This window comes from Cydia fagiglandana, chromosome 25 (assembly GCF_963556715.1).
Source record: "Cydia fagiglandana chromosome 25, ilCydFagi1.1, whole genome shotgun sequence".
In the NCBI taxonomy this organism is placed as follows: domain Eukaryota; kingdom Metazoa; phylum Arthropoda; class Insecta; order Lepidoptera; family Tortricidae; genus Cydia; species Cydia fagiglandana.
Window position 1 is genome coordinate 4,195,716 of NC_085956.1, and position 22,157 is coordinate 4,217,872.

At 42.3% G+C, this 22,157-nt stretch overlaps 1 protein-coding gene across 1 annotated transcript in view; it reads left to right on the forward strand.

Moving 5' to 3' along the window:
• Positions 1–22,157, forward strand: part of LOC134677131 (methionine--tRNA ligase, cytoplasmic) — a 32,596-nt gene that overhangs the window by 1,025 nt on the left and 9,414 nt on the right. The window contains exons 2-16 of the mRNA XM_063535590.1: positions 1,252–1,375; positions 2,186–2,339; positions 3,016–3,156; positions 4,336–4,433; positions 9,941–10,063; positions 10,694–10,810; positions 11,169–11,244; positions 11,866–11,993; positions 12,848–12,952; positions 14,251–14,428; positions 16,442–16,606; positions 18,139–18,240; positions 19,241–19,358; positions 19,824–19,894; positions 22,045–22,142. Coding sequence (XP_063391660.1) covers positions 1,252–1,375; positions 2,186–2,339; positions 3,016–3,156; positions 4,336–4,433; positions 9,941–10,063; positions 10,694–10,810; positions 11,169–11,244; positions 11,866–11,993; positions 12,848–12,952; positions 14,251–14,428; positions 16,442–16,606; positions 18,139–18,240; positions 19,241–19,358; positions 19,824–19,894; positions 22,045–22,142 — 1,798 coding nt within the window. The remainder of the gene's footprint in view (positions 1–1,251; positions 1,376–2,185; positions 2,340–3,015; positions 3,157–4,335; positions 4,434–9,940; positions 10,064–10,693; positions 10,811–11,168; positions 11,245–11,865; positions 11,994–12,847; positions 12,953–14,250; positions 14,429–16,441; positions 16,607–18,138; positions 18,241–19,240; positions 19,359–19,823; positions 19,895–22,044; positions 22,143–22,157) is intronic.

A 22,157-nucleotide genomic window follows, 5' to 3' on the forward strand; every position in this document is an offset into this window, starting at 1 on the left:
TTTGCCACATCTCGGGACCATGGGGTCCCGGACCTTTGGGAGGCGTACGTGGGGCCGAAGCCAACAGCGCAGAGGCCCTTTAAGACACTTTAATCTAAAAGCAAGGGATACACGTGGCGGATACCATCCCCGAACGCACAATGTGATACATCAAGAGATGGTCCCCGCCAGGTGCAAAGACTATTGCAGTGCAGCACTTTTGTGCTGCGATGGGAACTAAGGTCATGGGCTATAGATTTGAAAGTTGGATGGACTGGATAATGGGCTATGGGAGAGACTAGCGGACACCTGCCGTGACAATCAGTCTCAAAATTGTATAAGACAGGTGGTGACTCGCCAACTCATTGAGTGGGCCCCGCAATGGCCGCACGCACAGTGCGACAACAGGGCAACACTTTGGAGCGGCTGTGAGGTTGTCGAGAGGTGAGTCTGCGGTAGCCAGATCCCGGTAATCCGTTCAAGGGCCGCCGGCGTTATGACATTTTACACTTCCAACCTGGAGCATAGGTCCCGCTCTTGCGACTCCACTCTGGCCGGCCAATCAAGGCAAGCACAGAGGCGAGGGCCAGATGACAGGGCCCTCTGGAATAGGGGTCCGCGGTGTCGCCACTCACCGTCAGCTCGCCACAAGCTGCCCCCGCGGGTTTATTATTATTATTATTACAGCTTTATTTATTTCAGCGAATATAATGTTTGTTTATATGTTGTTGTATTATTTGTTAATTCTTTTCACTGATCCCTATTGGGTAAAAGCCTCCTCGAGTCCCTTCCATTGTTCTCTATCTGTAGCTAATTAACTTGTACAAATACAAATTTAAATTTGAGTTATGAACTCATAAAAAAATAAAAGAAAGTTCCAAATTCAAAAGTGCGACAATTGCCCTGGGTCTTACGAGGCTAGGCATAATGTCAAAGGAAAAATTTGTAGTTACAGTAAATTTACTGCCATTTTTCGACACAGGATTAAAACTTTTAAAACGCCATTTGACTTTGCTTCTTGTTCTTTCACTGATATGTGGCATGTGGTAAAATAATTAAATGTCAAACAATGTCAAAATGTCGCCATTTACAAGAATATAGGCCAAGGTATGGCACCATCTTTTCAAGCATAAATTTCTTGATTTTCGGAGGGACGTTTTTTAAGACTTTATCTTATACGGAGTTATACATCTTTGCTATTACTAACAACCCCATACATAATCAACAACTAACCCGGGTGCTGGCTCCTCTAAGCCGTGTCTGTGATTACAGGCGTGTTCGCAGGCCCTCGCTCGCTGCCACTCCTCGAGGTGGACGACCAGCTGGCATTCTTCTCCAGCAACGCTGCCACACAGTACCTGTTCCCGGTGCTGGACATGTCGCAAAACGGGCAGAGGTAAGCTATAATATTTTTTTACAGCACATATGGTCCTATTTTCCCGCACTAGTGCGTAAAATAGCACTTTTCGTGGGTATGTCAAAAGTTTAAAGGGCCATATGTACTGTAAAAAGTTGTACGATACCCGTGCGAATAAGTACCTAATTCGCAACTCGTGTCGATTTAAAACACTCTCTTCGGTCTTATTAATGCCACTGATAATTTCAGAAATCCATATATTATATGCATACGTCGTACTCCAGCGGGCATTTTCGTGGCATGTCAGAATGATAGGTAAGGTTCGCAAATCAATCAATTCAATTTCGAGTATTTGTACTTAGTATTTGGTACCTAGTATTTATAATGTGAAATTCCAAATATCATAGCAATTAACTGCGTTATTTATAAACGTACTTGGACTACACATAAGTCATAATGACGCATGTCAGCTATTTATTTGTTTTTTAAGTGGCCACTTCAGTGGGCTATCAGTCATCACTTCAAAGAGAATAAATGATAACGGGTAACTAATTTAATTAACTATGTTACAAATACTAGGTACATTATAATACTCGTAAGTTAAGATTTTTTTGTAAACCTTACCTTGCCCTCAAACTGCCCCCTATAGTCCGACGTTTGATTATATGAGACAACCTATTTTTTCTAAGTGGCTAGTCCAGGAATTTTCAGTATGCCCTATTAAGTAAGTGCAAAAAATCAAAGGTTCCATTTTTTCTTGCGAGTATCATTTAGAAGGCCGATCAGCGGCGAGGTCGTTTAGTATTTCGAGGCAGGCTAACCATGTTTTGAACATTTTGAATGCTTCAGCCAGCAGATGCAAGAGTGGGAGGCGACGAGACTGCAACCTGCTGTCTCGGCTGTGCTCGCCGCTAAGACGGTGCCGGCTGATCTCAAGCAAGCGCTGGACGCATTTCTACAACACGTCGAGGCCATCGTCGCTACTAAGAAATACTTGTTTGGAGTGAGTTTATCCTTAACCTAATTGTTATAGTAGCTAACTACTAGTAATTTCTACAAAAGTTACGAAGGCGAGGGTACATTAATACGAGGCATGCTGTCCAGATGGTTTTCCGCAAAATATATAATTCGTTATCTGTCACTCTATCGCTTGAATATGCATGAGAGATAGAGAGGCAGATAACTTCGCGTTTGCCATTTTTACGGTCAAGTCGGTGCTACCTAATGTCCGTTAAGCCTTGTATAGCTTGGTTTTATTTATTTTTATTTTATTTTATTTTAGTACATGGAAAACCAACAGTGCTATATATATCCAGAAATTACAATAGAATCACAGAGCCAATTATAGGTTTTCCTAGGATAGCGGTGCCGTCATATAGCGGTCGTCTCCATACAAAATAATATAGCTAAATATGGATGTCGTAGTATTTTGTATGGAGACGGCCGCTATATGACGGCACCGCTTTCCTAGGAAACCAGAGCTTAAGCGTTATATATTGTTTTTCTGTATAAATAAGTATTATAACAAAAATATAAAATTATAATGTCTATGTGATATTATTTGAATTTATTCCATACTTAATTGTTTGATATTTCGGCAAAGTTGCACATGCCATGTTTACGCAGTAATTCACTTCATTTAAATGTATATATTACATTTACTTATATTTTACTTTCAGGACATGCTGTCAGCAGCTGACATTTCGTTATGGAGCACCCTGTACCCCCTGTACCACAGCGAAGCCCTAAAGACATACTTGGCTCCATACAAAAACACACTGCGGTGGTACGCTGACATCGCTCAGGCCAAAGCTGTGCAGGTAATATTTATCCTTAACACATATAATAGTTATTTACGATACAAGTGCGGAAAAGAGGAAATTAGAAACGATTGGCGATAAATTAAAACACGACCGAAGGGAACGTTTTTACGTTGCGAATTACTTATTCGCACGTGTATCGTACAACGTCTTACAGTACATATGGCACTTTAAACTTTTGACATACGCACGGAAAGTGCGGAAAGTAAGACCATATGTACTGTAATAGTAGATTGTTAACCAAGGGCACAGAATAAATAATAGTACTAGGTACAGGGACCCGGGTATGTCCTTAAACCGCGTCCAAGACCACCGGTGGACGGGCAGCAGCGTCCCTCAAATTCGGTGTACTCGACTGCGATCGCCAACCCGCCTGCCAAGCGTGGCGATTATGGCATTCACCCCCCTTAAGGGGGAGGCCTATGTTCAGCAGTGGACGTCTTATGGCTGAGATGATGATGATGATGATGATGATGACTAGGTACAGAAGACTCACTCTCTAACAAAACGCGTCTGTCACGATCAGGACAGATATGGCCTCTAGGTGGCGACAGCGCCAAGCGCGGCTTATGGCAAACCCCAAAATTGGGGTCGAACGGATGTATTTTTAGCTACCTGTAGCAAAGCGATAAAATCGCGGAGTGAGACACGCCTGCCTAGGGATGAAAGGCACTCATTTCTGCCGTAGGAAATTGTATAACAAATCCATTTAAATCCAAATTCCAATTGCTTATCGTAAAAAAATTAATATAGTCGTACTTGGAACGTAAAATGCTCTAGTGCAGAAACGTATCATTTTCTGCACACCTTTTAGAATAACAATGACCCTCTTTCAGAGCATGAGAAATGAAAAAGATTTTACAGTACATATGGTCCTATTTTCCCGCACTAGTGCGTAAAATAGCACTTTTCGTGAGTATGTCAAAAGTTTAAAGGGCCATATGTACTGTAAAACGTTGTACGATACACGTGCGAAAAGGTAATTCGCAACTCGTGACGATTTAAAACACTCCCTTCGGTCGTGTTTTAATTTATCGCCGCTCGTTTCGAATTTCCTCTTTTCCGCACTTGTATCGTAAATAACTATTATTTCTTCTAATCGAAATTAATGAAATATTTTTATTTTTATTTCATAAATAAAATAGAAAATTAGTTAATTAAATTATTATGATATTTTAGGAAGCGGTGAAGCAGTGGGGTGGTTCAGTGGACAAGCCTTTCGCTGCACTCTCGGCTCTGGGTGCTCCGCAATTGACCAGCCTAGCATCTCCTGTTGGGTATGTATTGTATGTTGTACAGTCAGCAGCAGAAGTTGGTAAGCGGGCGAGGTGTTCAAAATTACCTTGACGCGCTCTTATTCTCTTAACAATAAAGTCGCGTCAAGATCATTTTGAACACCTCGCCCGCTTAGCAACTATTGCTGCTGACTGTATGTCGCAACCAACTTGTTAAGAGTGCTATTACATTTCGGGGTTGAGCGAGTTTAGGTATTTTACGCGCTGCGGCAGGCCGTGCGAGCTCAGTATTCCGATCCCTTCTACCACACTCGCACTACAATGATGGATTAAACAGTCTTGATCCTTCGCGAAGCATATTGAAATCAACCATAACAACACTAACTGTACTTAACTTATAAAGTCCTAAAACTGTTATTTGGTAAGTACGAAAATACTAAATGCAGTGCAAATGTACATAGGGGCTGTTCATAAATTACGTCATCTATTTTTGACCCCCCCATCCCTCAAATCATCCAAAAATCATGCTTCGGATGACTCTGTTTCCTCCTACGTCATGCTACCATCATCCGATGTCCAGACCCCCTCCCCCCTCCTCCCATTTGAAACGACGTACTTTATGAATAGCCCCATACTCGTACTTATGAACGTATATTACTCGAAAGAAATTATAGGTACTCGCTTATTTACAAGAAACAAGTTACAAGAAACTGAAGATACACAGGGTCTGATGATGGAGCTGGAAGGTGGCCACGGGTACCAGTCTATCATGTAACTAAACCACTTCGTGTTTGGGCTCGTTTGATTCGTCTCAACAAGATCTTTGACACTGAAGACACACAGGGTCTGATGATGGAGCTGGAAGGTGGCCACGGGTACCAGTCTCTCATGTAACTAAACCATTTCGTGTTTGGGCTCGTTTGATTCGTCTCAACAAGATCTTTGACACAAGACAGTACTCAGGGTCTGATGATGGAGCTGGAAGGTGGTCACCATTACCAAACAACCATACAACTAAACCACATCGTGTTTAGGCTCGTTTTATTCATCTCAACAAGATCTTTGACACTATATAGGTGATACTCAGAGTCTGATGATGGAGCCGGAAGGTGGTCACCGGTACCAATCAACCATGCAACTAAACCACTTCGTGTTTGGGCTCGTTCGATTCGTCTCAACAAGATCTTTGACACAAGATAGTACTCAGGGTCTGATGATGGAGCCGGAAGGTGGTCACCGGTACCAATCAACCATGCAACTAAACCACTTCGTGTTTAGGCTCGTTTGATTAGTCTCAACAAGATCTTTGACACTAGGTGATACTCAGAGTCTGATGATGGAGCTGGAAGGTGGTCCCGGTACCAATCAACCATGCAACTAAAGCACTTCGTGTTTAGGCTCGTTTGATTCGTCTCAACAAGATCTTTGACACTAGGTGATAAACCAAACACGAAGTGGTTCAGTTATGTGATAGACTGGTACCCGTCGCCACCTTCGAGCTCCATCATCAGACCCTGAGTAGTATCTTGTGTCAAAGATCTTGTTGCGACGAATCAAACGAGCCCAAACACGAAGTGGTTCAGTTACATGGTAGACTGGTACCCGTGGCAACAGTCCAGCTCCATCATCAGACCCTGAGTACTAACTTGTGTCCAAGGTCTTGTTGAGACGAATCAAACGAGCCCAAACATGAAGTGGTTCAGTTACATGATAGCAGTGTTGGCAAAAAATCAATTCGAATTGACGATTGACGATTGAGAATTGACCGATCAATTCGAATTGACGATTGACGAAACTAATTCTAAATCTACTGATTGAAGATTGACGATTACTAATCGTTAATTCGAATTGATCGGTCAATCCTCAATCGTCAATTCGGATTGACGATTACTTTGTATGTACCTACCTAATGTCCTTTTTATTTAGGCCATTTTTGTGAAACTGACCAAATGCGTTCAAAAGCGGTGTCTGAGGTTACCAAAGGTTCCGAAACATGTTTCCGACGGCTATATGAAGGATGTCCTTTTTGGAACATTTTCGGGACTTTCCTTGAAATTAACTGATAGCGTTCAAAATCGACATCTGAGGTGCCCAAAGGTTTCGAAACTTGTTTCCGAGGGAAATATTGAGAGATGTCCTTTTTTGGGACATTTCTAGAAATTACCCGATTGCGTTTAAAATCGATATCTGAGGTAAACAGAGGTTTCTAAACATTTTTTCAACTGCAATATTGAAAGGTGTCCTGTTTTGGGACATTTTAGTGACATTCTTTGAAAGTGACTGATTGCATTCAAAATCGATATCTGAGGTGCAAAATATGATTTCAACGGCAATATTTAGACTCTACACTTTAGCCGCGTACTTACTTTACTACCTGCATTACGCCACCCTGCTGAAAAAAGGTCATTTTTCGGTATTGCCGTCAGAAACATGTTTCGAAACCTTTGGGCACCTCAGATATCGATTTTGAACGCAATCGGTTAATTGGAAGAAATGTCCCATAAATGTCCAGAAAAAAAAGGAAACTCCGTCTGTATTGCCGTCGGAAACATGTTACGGAAGCTTTGGAAATCTCAGATATCATTTTAAAGTGCCAACGATCAATTTAAAAAAATGTCCCGAAATGGAAGGGACATCCTTCAATACTGACGTCAGAAACATTTTTCGGGACCTATGGTCGACATCGATTACGAATATGAACGTAATTGGCCAATTTCGAAAAATGTCCCTGAAAGGGACATCAGTCAATACTGACATCAGGAACACGTTTTCGAACCTCTGGGAACCTCAGATATCGACTTTAAGTCCAGTAAGTAAGTCCCTAAAAAGGACACCTTTGAAAACTAATCTTAGGGAAGGGAAAGGGACCCTTTCTTATCTTAGGGAAGGGGAAGGGGTTAATCTAGTTTGAGAATTGATTTAATCCAAATTGAGGATTGATGCGTTAATTCCAATTGATTCAATCGGATTGACGCGTCAATCAGAATTAAATAAATTCGAATTGATCAATTCGGATTGACGCGTCAATTCGATTGATCAATCCGGATTGATTTAGTTCAGATTGATGCCAACACTGCATGATAGACAGGTACCCGTCGCCACCTTCGAGCTCCATCATCAGATCCTGAGTACTATCTTGTGTCAAAGATCTTGTTGAGATGAATAAAATGTGCCTAAACACGAAGTGGTTCAGTTACATAATAGACTGGTACCCGTGGCCACCTTTCAGCTCCATAATCAAACCTTGTGTATCTTCAGTGTCAAAGATCTTGTTGAGACTAATCATGGACTAGTTGCATGGTTGATTAGTACCGGTGACCACATTCCGGCTCCATCATGAGACCCTGAGTACTATCTTGTGTCAAAGATCTTGTTGAGACGAATAAAACGAGCCTAAACACGAAGTGGTTTAGTTGCATGGTTGATTGGTACTGGTGACCACCTTCCGGCTCCATCATCAGACCCTGAGTACTATCTTAAGTCAAAGATCTTGTTGAGCCGAATCAAACGAGCCCAAACACGAAGTGGTTTAGTTGCATGGTTGATTGGTACCGATGACCACCTTTCGGCTCCATCATCAGACCCTGAGTACTATTTTGTGTCAAAGATCTTGTTAAGACGAATAAAACGAGCCTAAACACGAAGTGGTTTAGTTGCATGGTTGATTGGCACCGGTGACCACCTTCCGGCTCCATCATCAGACCCTGAGTACTATCTTGTGTCAAAGATCTTGTTGAGACGAATCGAACGAGCCCAAACACGAAGTGGTTTAGTTGCATGGTTGATTGGTACCGGTGACCACCTTCCGGCTCCATCATCAGACCCTGAGTACTATCTTGTGTCAAAGATCTTGTTGAGACGAATAAAACGAGCCTAAACACGAAGTGGTTTAGTTGCATGGTTGATTGGTACCGGTGACCACCTTCCGGCTCCATCATCAGACCCTGAGTACTATTTTGAGTCAAATAAATACATATAGAATGTCAGGTCGTTTCAAATATTTTTAATCCTGTCCGGTAGTTTATTAAACTGTACCATTATAAATTATAATACTATAAAAACAGTGCTAGGATCAAAGTCTCTCGTTGCGGTTTACACGCACACATTATAGCGTTTTACACGGCGCCCGCCGCACACAATGATAAAAAACCTCGTCGTCGCCGTTGAAAATGTGCGGAGCCGACCGACACACGTCCTGCCTGTACAAGCTCTGCCGCGGCACTGAGCTGGCGAGCGCGCGTCATCGGTAATATAGAGTAGTTTTCAAAAAATTGCCAATAAATTATAGTAGAATTTCATAAACACTAATGTATACCAACAGTATAAGCAAACGTTGCAGATTGCTTGAGTATGAAAATGACTTCGATATTAAGTAGATTTTCGTAGAAATTGACACTTGTTTCGGAGAGAAAATTGAGTTCGTTTTACTTTGATTTTCTCTTTCTCAAAGGTATGTAGGAAAAATATCGTTTGATATGCCTAAAGTACAGGGTATTAGTAATACAAAATAGCCAGGTTTAGCAGAGTAAACTTCTCAACATTTCCAAATAAGAGCTTGCCGTTCAGTGCTTCACGCGGTTTTTCGGAAACGACCATCAGAAAAAAATTCATTACTAATTTAATAAGTCCTTTTTCTAATATTTACAACGATATTTAAAAAGATAAGAAGACGTTTTTACTGGAACAAGTACTCATTGTTTCTAATAATGAGCACAAAGTCCTGAATTTCGTCGACTAGTATCATCAATTTTGCATTATTTCGACTTTTCTTGTAAGAGCGCTCTTAACCTTTTGAACGCCACAGACGGCAATTGACGTCAACGCAAAATCGTGACAACGTCGCCAAAGACGACATTTGACGTCGATCGTTTTTTGATGAAAATCTACTGAAATTAGGTATACACATACCAATTAAATTACATTATTACATTACATTATTACAAGCAAATATACTTAAGGTTTAGGTTGGCGTTAGTTATTCACAAAACTAAATTTTACCCCCGTGGCGTCAGTGGTACGGCAAATGGATGCGTCGCTTGGCGCTCAAAAGGTTAAATTAGCCAGCTAATTAGACGCCTAGCCCGTTCATTAAACGCCGGCATCTAAGTAAATAGATGAATAACAACCGGCCAAGTCATTGTCATCAACGTTTAAATAGATGGCTGAACGTCGTGTAGTCATTTAGTTAACCTTTTGGACACCAATAACCGATATATACGCACCGCAGGTTCAACGCCAAAGCCCGATTAATCGGTCACAGACCACAGAGCAACTTAGATCTACGTGCATATGCATAAAGTTCAATTTCAGTTATGACACTTCGGTGATGTGGCGTCCGCGTGACTGCTTTTGTGTTTGACACGGCGTCGAAAAGGTTAAATTAGTCAGTGATGAATTTATGATGTTCGGCTAGGTTAGATTATTGTATTTATTTTATTGTAAATTTATTTTATTTTTTATTATTTAATTTCTTCAAGTTGTTAAACGTTCTATCGGCCTAGGCAACAAATTGGATGCCGGCGTTTAATGATCAGAATTTTTTTTTTTAGTACCCCAATGGAAGGGCCAGCAGCTGTCCCCGGACCGACAGATGAGGAAATAGCCAGTGCCAAAGAGAGCTGGCAACATGGCCGCAGTCGGCTACAAGCGCCGCTGAAGCAGGACAAAGTCGCGTAAGCATGCCATCTCTTTTACACGACACCGGTTTAACCCTTGAAAAGTGCAAAAAGTCAATTGACTTGAAACCCTCGCAACGCTCAAGATTAAATTTTTCTAACCACTCGCTACGCCCGTGGTAAAATTTTTGAATCCTTCGCTTGCTCGGGTATCAATATTAGCACGAGAGGTTAAACAAAAACTGCCCCCTTGTAAAACAAATAAGGCACTGGTCCCACTGCGAGCTAGTAAGCTATGAGCTATCGGCTATAAACACGAACAAAAGATAAGCACTCCCGTGTAAATAAAAGAGACACGGCGATATTTATAGTTACTCGCCCAGCTAGCTCATAGCTTACTAGCTCGCGGTGGGACCAGTGCCTTATGGGACATCTTACACAGATCAACCTAGACCCAAACTAAGCAAAGCTTGTACTATGGGTGCTAGGCGACGATATACATACTCATATACACACAAATTTATACATAAAAAACACCCATGACCCAGGAACAAATATTCGTGTTCATCACACACATAAATGCCCTTACTGGGATTCGAACCCAGGACCATCGGCTCCACAGGCAGGGTCACTACCCACTAGGTCAGACCAGTCGTCAAATAACTATTATTACACTTCCTGTTTCAGAATGCCAGTGAATGACAGGAGAAACGTGTTGATCACGTCGTCCCTACCCTACGTGAACAACGTACCGCATTTAGGCAACATCATCGGTTGCGTGTTGTCAGGGGACATTTTTGCCCGGTAAGCTAATTACTATATTTCGATTTTAGGGTTCCGTACCCAAAGGGTAAAACGGGACCCTATTACTAAGACTTCGCTGTCCGTCCGTCCGTCCGTCCGTCCGTCAAAAGACACATCAAGATTGTTTACCTTATTTCTAATGCTAAAAAAACGAACTATAGGATGGCCAAAATTTTTGCGTTTATTTGGTATCAAAATTCTGTCCATTTAATAAATAAATATAAAATAAATATAAATATTATAGGACATTCTTACACAGACAATCAATCAATCAATCAATCAATCAATTTTAATCAATCTAAATATGGACATTCTATAAATGAAAATAACCAGTAATTTTTAATTAACTTGTTCACAGATATTGTCGATTATGTGACTACAATACACTATACATATGCGGCACGGACGAGTATGGAACAGCCACCGAAACCAAAGTAAGTACAACCAGGGGTGCGAAACTCCTGACTTCGGTCAAACTCGGCTCCGCTCGGCTCAGCATTGCTCCGAGCAATTATTAGAGTTGGCATCACCACTTGACTTCCTTTTGCGTGCACGACCACAGATAAGATAATCACTTGATTTTTGACACCCCTAAATAGCCGAAAGGGATAGTGTCATATATTAGAAAGGGACAGCATGATTCGACCCGAAACCGCTGTCAAACAACGTTTTTGTAGGAAGTTTCCTTTCTGTACGGTAGTACTATTAATTATTCTGTGGTACAACACTAATTACTCCGTTCCGTACCTAAGGGTAAAAACGGGACCCTATTACTAAGACTCCACTGTCCGTCTGTCAGTCACCAGGCTGTATCTCATGAACCGTGATAGCTGGACAGTTGAAATTTACACAGATGATGTATTACTGTTGCCGCTAAAACAACAAATACTTACTTACCTTACTTGTAAAACCTGTAAAGTACATGTGAATTGCAATAAATAAATACACTACAATACAAATAAACTAAACAGTACGGAACCCTCGGTGTGCGAGTCTCGCACTCGTCCGGTTTTGTTTTGTCAAAAAAAAATCAAATTTGTTTTTTTAATTCACAGGCTCTACAAGAGGGGGTCACGCCCCAACAGATCTGCGACAAATATTTTGAAATACACAACTCCGTATATCGCTGGTTCGACATAGGATTCGACCACTTTGGACGCACCACTACACCCGAGCACACACAGTAAGTGGGGTTATGGGTTCCGTTATGTTACGAAAATCAATAGGCAGTGGCGGATTTGCCTTAAGGCAGGCGTGGCTCACTCCGCGATTTCGTCGCTTTGCTACAGGTAGCTAAAAGTACATCCGTTCCACCCCAATTTTGGGGTTTGCCATAAGCTGTCGCCACCTAGCGGCCATATCTGTGCTGATCGTAACAGACGCGTTTTGTTAGAGAGTGAGTCTTCTGTACCTAGTACTATTATTTATTCTGTGCTTAAGGCCCAGTAGGCCCGGGCCTAGGGCGGCAAGATATTTAGGGGCGGCAAATTGTGACAAAAAATTTGCTGATGGTAACAAGAATATTATGGGTGCCTTGAAAGGGGCGGCTACAGGGCCTGGGGCCTAGGGCGGAAAAAACTGCAAATCCGCCACTGTCAATAGGGGGTATTACTGCAACGTTCTGCCGCCAGAGTGCAGCACTAGCACTTGCACCCATCGTAAACATTCGTAACTCTCTAATAAAAGTGAACTCTAGTACTGGTGAATAAAACTCAAAATATCATGATCAAATATATTTAGATGCGAGGTCTGCAAGGTAACTTTACTATTTCTATTCGAATGTTAAACAATTAACGCTACAAATTTAAGCTCACTGGCCAGCAATTGCGGAACTAAAGTTTTTCAATAGAAAGGAGGATGGGTCAATTATACATAGTGCTGCAGACATTTTGGACTAGTCATTGAGTTTTCACTTCTGTCGGCACTCCCGGAGTGCAACCCGTTGTTTTTTGTATATAAATTTAGTTTTTATTTATATTTAAGTTTCTGCAATACATTTTATCCATTATAATTTTTTTTTTATTTATTTCTATACAGATTAGTACAAAAGCTGTTCCGCCAAGTGAAAGAAAATGGATTCATTAATTCACAAACCGTTGACCAGCTGCACTGCGAGAAATGTGACAAATTCTTAGCTGACAGGTAAGTTTTTAGCAATTTAAACCAGGGATGTTGCGAACATCCGCATCCGCAACCGCGGAACTTCCGCATTATTTTCAACATCCGCATCCGCATAAAATCGATGTGCAGCTTATGCGGATGCGGATGTCGAACAAGTCGGTACAGGAACATCTTAGCGACGGCGTAAGTGCTAGGTAATTTCGTCATTACCTATAACGAAATCGTCTAGATCCAGAAAAGAAAGGCGGCCAAGTTACTGTTTATTAAATATAACGCACCTATATTCTTGCTCAAATACAAAAACGTTTCGTTTTTTTTTAGTAAAAAATACTAAAAATGTAACATTTGACGTTTTCTAAGTACCTAATCTTGACATCCGCATCCGCATCCGCGGATGTCAAAAAATCTGCATCCGCAATTTTAAACAATGAAAATGTCTTACAAAATGTCTAGACTGGAGGAAACGGGCCTGTTTTGAGGAAAAATAAACCGGCCAAGTGCGAGTTGGACTCGCGTTTTAAGGGTTCCGTACATTAAGTCCGACTCACGCTTGACTGCACGTTTCTAGGATTTCCTGTCATCTATAGGTAAGGAACTATTTTGTGCATTTTTTCAAGACTTTAGACCCAGTAGCTTCGTAGATGGTCAGACAGACAGACGCACGAGTGATCCTATAAGGGTTCCGTTTTTTCGTTTTGAGGTACGGAACCCTAAAAATGTGACTGGTAGCGCCGTGACCGAGTTTCCTAAGTTGTTTTGAAATTAAAATGTATTATTTAAAAGTAACTACCGACCCACCCCGGCTTCGAACGGGTTAAAAAAATATACATAAACCTTAATTCCTCTTGAATCACTCTATCTATTAAAAAACCGCATCGAAATCCGTTGCGTAGTTTTAAAGATCTAAGCATACATAGGGACAGACAGACAGCGGGAAGCGACTTTGTTTTATACTATGTGTGACGTCTAGGTTCCGTTGTATTACAAGGTGATAAATAAAACTCAGTTGGTCATGTGCTTTGCGACCCGTCCGCACGCCATGACAGTTGACAACAGAATGTCGACTTGCAGGTAGTTCGCATTGCACTTTTATTGTGTAAACGTCACACTATAGGCAGGCGTCCACTAGACTCACCGAGGCAAATCGAATAGAATCGCAATAATTCGCCTCCTATATTTTTACACAAGAATCGGCGCGCCGCGGCCGGTCGTCAATGGATGCAGTTGCATAGAAAATATAGGAGGCGAATTATTGCTATTCGATTCGCCTCGGCGAGTCTAGTGGACGCCAGCCTTATGTAGTTATTTTCTGTTTTTAGGTTCGTAGAAGGAACCTGCCCGCACCCCGGTTGCCTCTACGAAGACGCTAGAGGCGACCAATGCGACAAGTGCGGGAAACTAGTCAACGCGATAGAACTTATAAAGCCGCGCTGCAAAATATGCGGAGACTCGCCGGCGGTGCGGCCGAGCGAACAGCTCTTCATAGAGCTGGGGCAGGTGAGACAGACGTATGGTTAGAGTGAGACAGCAGTTACAGGTGAGACACATATAGCTAGAGTGAGACAGCTGTAGACCAATGCGACAAGTGCGGGAAACTCGTCAACGCGATAGAACTTATAAAGCCGCGCTGCAAAATATGCGGAGAATCGCCGGCGGTGCGGCCGAGCGAACAGCTCTTCATAGAGCTGGGGCAGGTGAGACAGACGTATAGTTAGAGTGAGACAGTAGTCACAGGTGAGACGCATATAGCTAGAGTGGGACAGCTGTAGACCAATGCGACAAGTGCGGGAAACTCGTCAACGCTATAGAACTTATAAAGCCGCGCTGCAAAATATGCGGAGACTCGCCGGCGGTGCGGCCGAGCGAACAGCTCTTCATAGAGCTGGGGCAGGTGAGACAGACGTATAGTTAGAGGGAGACAGCTGGCACAGGTGAGACACATATACAGCTAGAGTGGGACAGCTGTAGACAAGTGCGGAAAACTCGTCAACGCGATAGAACTTGTAAAGCCGCGCTGCAAAATATGCGGAGACTCGCCGGCGGTGCGGCCGAGCGAACAGCTCTTCATAGAGCTGGGGCAGGTGAGACAGACGTATAGTTAGAGTGAGACAGCTGGCACAGGTGAGACACATATAGCTAGAGTGGGACAGCTGTAGACAAGTGCGGGAAACTAGTCAACGCGATAGAACTTATAAAGCCGCGCTGCAAAATATGCGGAGACTCGCCGGCGGTGCGGCCGAGCGAACAGCTCTTCATAGAGCTGGGGCAGATGAGACAGACGTATAGTTAGAGGGAGACAGCTGGCACAGGTGAGACACATATACAGCTAGAGTGGGACAGCTGTAGACAAGTGCGGAAAACTCGTCAACGCGATAGAACTTGTAAAGCCGCGCTGCAAAATATGCGGAGACTCGCCGGCGGTGCGGCCGAGCGAACAGCTCTTCATAGAGCTGGGGCAGGTGAGACAGACGTATAGTTAGAGTGAGACAGCTGGCACAGGTGAGACACATATAGCTAGAGTGGGACAGCTGTAGACAAGTGCGGGAAACTAGTCAACGCGATAGAACTTATAAAGCCGCGCTGCAAAATATGCGGAGACTCGCCGGCGGTGCGGCCGAGCGAACAGCTCTTCATAGAGCTGGGGCAGGTGAGACAGACGTATAGTTAGAGTGAGACAGCTGGCACAGGTGAGACACATATAGCTAGAGTGGGACAGCTGTAGACAAGTGCGGGAAACTAGTCAACGCGATAGAACTTATAAAGCCGCGCTGCAAAATATGCGGAGACTCGCCGGCGGTGCGGCCGAGCGAACAGCTCTTCATAGAGCTGGGGCAGGTGAGACAGACGTATAGTTAGAGTGAGACAGCTGGCACAGGTGAGACACATATAGCTAGAGTGGGACAGCTGTAGACAAGTGCGGGAAACTAGTCAACGCGATAGAACTTATAAAGCCGCGCTGCAAAATATGCGGAGACTCGCCGGCGGTGCGGCCGAGCGAACAGCTCTTCATAGAGCTGGGGCAGGTGAGACAGACGTATAGTTAGAGTGAGATAGCTGTAGACCAAAGTCGAGGAGTGGCGCTGGCGGGGAAGTCAGAGTTTAATAAATAAATAAATATTATAGGACATTCTTACACAGATTGACTAAGTCCCACAGTAAGCTCAAGAAGGCTTGTGTTGTGGGTACTCAGACAACGATATATATAATATACAAATACTTAAATACATAGAAAACACCCATGACTCAGGAACAAATATCTGTATCATCATACAAATAAATGCCCTTACTAGGATTCGAACCCAGCACCATCGGCTTCGCAGGTAGGGTCACTACCCACTAGGCCAGACCGGTCGTCGAATAATAGTAAATGTATTAGACAAGCGAATCGGCGAAATTGGTTCTTAACAAACATATCCTTCGTTACGCATTCTCGCACATCTCTGGTGGAAACGCAGCTTAAACTCTCGTTACAAAAATTATTTAAATAAAACTCTTGTATTTCTGTTTCAGTTGGAACCAGCACTGCGCTCATGGGTGACCAAAGTGGAGCACGGCTGGTCGCCCTCGGCCCGCGCCGTGGCGCGCTCCTGGCTGCGGGAACCGCTGAGGGCCCGCGCAGTCACCAGAGACCTCAAGTGGGGCGTGCCGGTCCCTGTCGAGGGGTTCACTAATAAGGTCCATACAGTTAGATTCCTAGCCACTTACGAGTTAGGTTCCCAAAGGGTTAAAACTGGACCCTATTACTAAGACTCCTATGTCCGTCTGTCTGTTACCAGGTTGTATCTCACGAACTGCGATAGATAGACAGTTGAAATTTTCACAAATGATTATTTCTGTTGCCGCTATAACAACAAATACTAAAAACAAATAAAATAAATATTTAAGTGGGGCTCGTGATTTTTTTTTGGTGTTTTTTGCGTAATGGTACGGAACCCTTCGTGCGCGAGTCCAACTCGCACTTGCCCTGTTTTTGAGTTAATCGCGAACAAGCATACAGACAGACAGATGCGGCGGGGGACTTTGATTTTTAAAGTGTAGTGATGATATTCTTCAATGGTTATTTGGATAATTTCAATACTTTGTGAGTTTCTTTAAGTATACAACAACATTTTAAGTCTTGATTATTGTATAATTCCAGAAAAAAATGTGATAATATCTTCGAGAACTGTTTGCTTACATCAGCGGTCGGCAACCTTTTAGCAGCCAAGGGCCACATAGTAGTTAACGGAGGTGACGCGGGCCGTACTTTGTTAATATTTATGACTTTATGAGACATTGTCGTTTGTCACTATTACATACAAAATAGCCAAGGCGGCACACGGTTCCGCAAGTGACAGATTCACGAGCCGCATGCGGCCCGCGGGCCGCAGGTTGCCGACCGCTGGCTTACATGATAGGACAAGTAAGCCTGAATCGTAGACTAGGAATGCTCTAGACGGAGTTTAGAGCAATTATTTCATGGAACCGATGCTGCCGAAAATACTGGGGTGCGGGGGACGAGGTGAGCGAGTCCCGTGCCGTGATTGGTCCGTTCAAAGACACGGACGTCACATAAAGACACTTTCGACTCGAACATGGAGTAAAACTACCGTATATTTCTGGCAGAGGGGGTAGCGCTACTATGCTCAGTCTGGAGTAAGGTAGAAGTATTAGTGCTCGACGCTGCACTAGTATTCGACATGGGCACTTTATCCACTTCACCGTCCGACGATATCATAGTATCCGAAAAAAATATGCTCTTAACCGTCCGCGGGAACCTTACTATCCAAAGGGGTGGACGAAAGATTTGATTTCAGAGCCATCTAACGGAATATTTCGGCATTGTTTACTAATTCTCTTGATGCGACAACGTAGCCTAACTAAATAGTTAGCTCTAAAAAAATTTAGATGGCAGTGTAGTTATAATTTTTGTAGAAAGTTGTGAATGCGCTGCGCGGGGCGTGCGTCGCTAAAAAAACCCGGACGGTTGACAGGAAAACAGTCTCGCGGGCCGGACGGTTGAGTGGTTAAGTCAAAGTAATATAGCTTAAATTAGAACGGCGAAGATTTTGCTTTATTCAAATTTAATCCTTGTCATTTTGACATAAAGTGCCCATGTCGAATACTAGTGCAGCGTCGAGCACTAGTACACACCTTATATCTTGTCTGTGGCCTGAAAATATTTTAGTTCAAAATCTGTATTTATATGTATAATATGTTTGTTGCAGGTGTTTTACGTATGGTTCGACGCCCCGATAGGCTATTGGAGTATAACACAATGCCTCACTAAAGACTACGAGAAATGGTGGAAACCCGACAAAGATATACATGTAAGTACTTGCCGTATGTAATCGCAATCCAACGCGGCAACGCAGCGAACGTGATGGACATCTTTGCGTCGGGACGGGTTTTAATACCACAAAATCTATCTGTCAAATAAGGAGTCACGCTTTAGGTTTATGGAACTTTATTTTCTCAAACAAATTATACATTTCACTTAAGAGAAACTTAACTACAAGAGAACTAAATATAAATAATCAGTAAGGGCAAGTTGCACCAACCACATTTGACAACTATGAAACTTTCCATACATAAAAACGCATTTAACTGATTTGCAAGACCGAAGTGATCCCATAAGTGTCCCGTAAACAAAGTTTTGTACGGAACACTAAAAATTAAGCGAACTCTTTAACGATACGAACAGTTTGGTGCAACCGAAGTATAGCGAGTGCATGCGTACTCACTTACAAAGCTCTTAACTACACTTAAAAATAAATAACAATTAAAAACAACTTTTTGCCCGTTAGACGGATCCGTTGATTAATAAAATCCAGTCAGGGTCGCCATGTGGCGCTGGTGGCCTAGCGGTAAGAGCGTGCGACTTTCAATCCGGAGGTCGCGGGTTCCAACCCCCGGCTCGTACCAATGAGTTTTTCGGAACTTATGTACGAAATATCATTTGATATTTTCCAGTCGCTTTTCGGTGAAGGAAAACATCGTGAGGAAACCGGACTAATCCAAATAAGGCCTAGTTTCCCCTCTGGGTTGGAAGGTCAGATGGCAGTCGCTTTCGTAAAAACTAGTGCCTACGTCAAATGATGGGATTAGTTGTCAAGCGGACCCCAGGCTCCCATGAGCCGTGGCAAAATGCCGGGATAACGCCAGGAAGAAGAAGAAGTCAGGGTCGCCATGTGAAGAATGAGGCGCACTCACATTGGATGTGGATACTGCATGGTGTGTGAGTGAGATGTATGTATGTAAATAGCGCTGTCTCTCTCACACATCGGAGCATCGTATGGATCCGTATCACATAAAGTATGTGTATTTTAGGTGAAGCTGTACCAATTCATGGCGAAAGACAACGTTCCGTTCCACGCCATCATGTTCCCGACGGCGATCATCGCGGCCAACCAGGGCCATGTGCTTGTTGACCACATCTTCGCTACCGGTATGTTTATATTATGTTATAGAACCTTAAATAAATTACAGGGCATTATTGTAGTATTTTATATTTAAAAAAAATTAATAAGCTGTTGGGTTAACAGTAACAACTGTTGTTGATAATGAAACATTAAAATAGTTATTTACGATACAAGTGCGGAAAAGAGGAAATTCGAAACGAGTGGCGATAAGTGGACCATATGTACTGTAAAACATGTTTTACAGTACATATTGTGCTATTTTCCCGCACTCGTGCGTAAAATAACACTTTTCGTGCGTATGTAAAACGTTGTACGATACACGTGCGAATAAATAATTCGCAACTCGTGTCGATTTAAAACACTCCCTTCGGTCGTGTTTTAATTTATCGCCACTCGTTTCGAATTTCCACTTTTTCGCACTTGTATCGTTTTCAAGGAGCTTGCATTATTGTATTAAAAAACACATTGAAAATATTCAACAATTTTTTCAGAATACCTTAATTACGAGGAAGGTAAATTCTCAAAATCAAGAGGAGTGGGAGTTTTCGGGACAGACGCACAGGTATATTTAATTTGGACCTAAACAATACTCTTGAAGACTTGAAGTCGGTTTTACTTTTTTTTTAATAAATTATGTATGGTGTTCATAGATAATTAATTCTTTTTGAAAAGACACTCATTTGTTTTGTTACACACTTATTTAGCTTCACTGCGTGTATACCTATATCTCTTTGTATACATATTTATTTATTTATTACTATTCGGCGATCCAACAGCTGTTAACATGTTAATAGGTTTTATAAATGTGATACAAGAAGCCAATTACAGGTTCTCACCAGTAAATACAGATTAACAAAAACAATTGGTGGTTAGCACTATTGCACTACACATACATTTCAACGCCAAAGGCAGAGTAGCAAATTTTGAATTCGTATTACCAAAGAAGATTCAAAAGAAATACAGATTAACAAAAACAATTGGTGGTTAGCACTATTGCACTATACATTCATTTCAGCGCCAAAGGCAGAGTAACTAATTTTGAATTCGCATTACTAAAGAAGATTCAAAAGAAATAAAGAAAAAAAAAAAAGAAAAAACACAGCACAATGAAATTTCACATTCCACTAAGCCATACTCATTTAAAGAACTCCTCTGTCAGGATACGCCGCACAGTTTGGATGTTGCTGTTGAAAATATCGATGTCATGCTCCTTCGTGAGTTTATTTAGACATTTACTAGCACGTATCAAAAAACTGTTCTGTCTGTAGTTACGCGAAGCATTTGGAACAGCAAGGGGTCGAAAATTTCTTGTAGATTTGGATGGAATACTGAAAGAGAGCTCAGCCAACAACTCAGGGCAATCAATATTTCCGTTTATAATATTGAGAATGTAAACTATGTCTGAGATTTCACGGCGTGTATGCAACGGAATGAGATGATGCTTCCTACAAATATTGACATAGTTGGAGGATGCATAAGGATATTTAAGTTTAATGCAGAGGAACTTGATAAATTTCTTCTGGATGCGTTCTAGTCTATCAATATAAGTATGATATCGGGGATTCCAAATTTGTGATGCATACTCAAGTTTACTCCTAACATATGTACAGTAAAGAATTTTAATAGTTTTAGCTTCAATGAAGTGTTGGGAGCTACGCATGATAAACCCTAGTGTTTTGGAGGCATTAGATATGACAGCATTAATGTGGGAGTCAAATAATAATTTAGAGTCATGAATAATTCCCAGATCTCTCACTAACTGGACTCTTTGTAGCTGTTGACCTTCAATCATGTATGTAGTTGGAATTATGCATCGCTGTCTAGAGAAGGTTAATGTAAAGCATTTGGATGGGTTAAGTTCCAATCGGTTTAACTGGCAGTAGGAAGCTAGGCGCGAAAGGTCCTCTTGCATAAGGACAGAATCATGAGCAGATTTTACTTTAGCATAGATTTTCATATCATCTGCGAAACAGAGTAAATTAGAAAATCTAAAGCAATCACAGATGTCGTTAACAAATACATTAAAGAGGAGAGGTCCCAGTAACGATCCTTGAGGGACACCACTTGGAACGGTAACCCAGCCTGATATATAATTGTTAACGACAACAGCCTGTGATCTATTGTCAATATATGATGAAAACCATCGCATGTGCATTAAAACACAATGTGGACAGACGCCCTTGTTATGGTCGCCGGAAGACGCTGGATGCGGGTCGCTTCCAACCGGCACGTATGGAGGTCCAAGGGGGAGGCCTATGTTCAGCAGTGGACGTCTTATGGCTGAGATGATGATGATGATTGTGCATTAATCTTGTAACTTAAATTTGAACCACTTCCGGTCCGACCGAGCTGAAATTTTGCATACTTCCATATTTCCGATGACAATGCAATAATACGCTAACAGGGAGCTGATCTGATGATCTAGTCGGAAGGTAGCCAAAGGAACTCTTCGATGGAAAACATAAACATATGTGACGTTCCACGGGAAAAGGTACCTTATGGCGGCTGGCGCTGACGCTGTTGATCACAACGCTCCAATGCTACGCGTCGTAAGCGCCAACCGTTATAGGGTACCTTTACCCGTGGGATGTCACATATTGAGTTTAGGCTAATTTATAAGGTCTCGAGAAGTACATGCAAAGGAGAAAAAGTACAGTTGGCAATAAAAGTGTGTATTAAAAATATTTTTGACGGTTACTTGTTTTTGCACAGGACACGGGAATCCCGTCTGACGTATGGCGGTTCTACCTAGCCAGCGTACGGCCGGAGAGCTCCGATTCTAGCTTCAGTTGGGTTGAACTCGGTACAAGGTAATGCATCTTTGC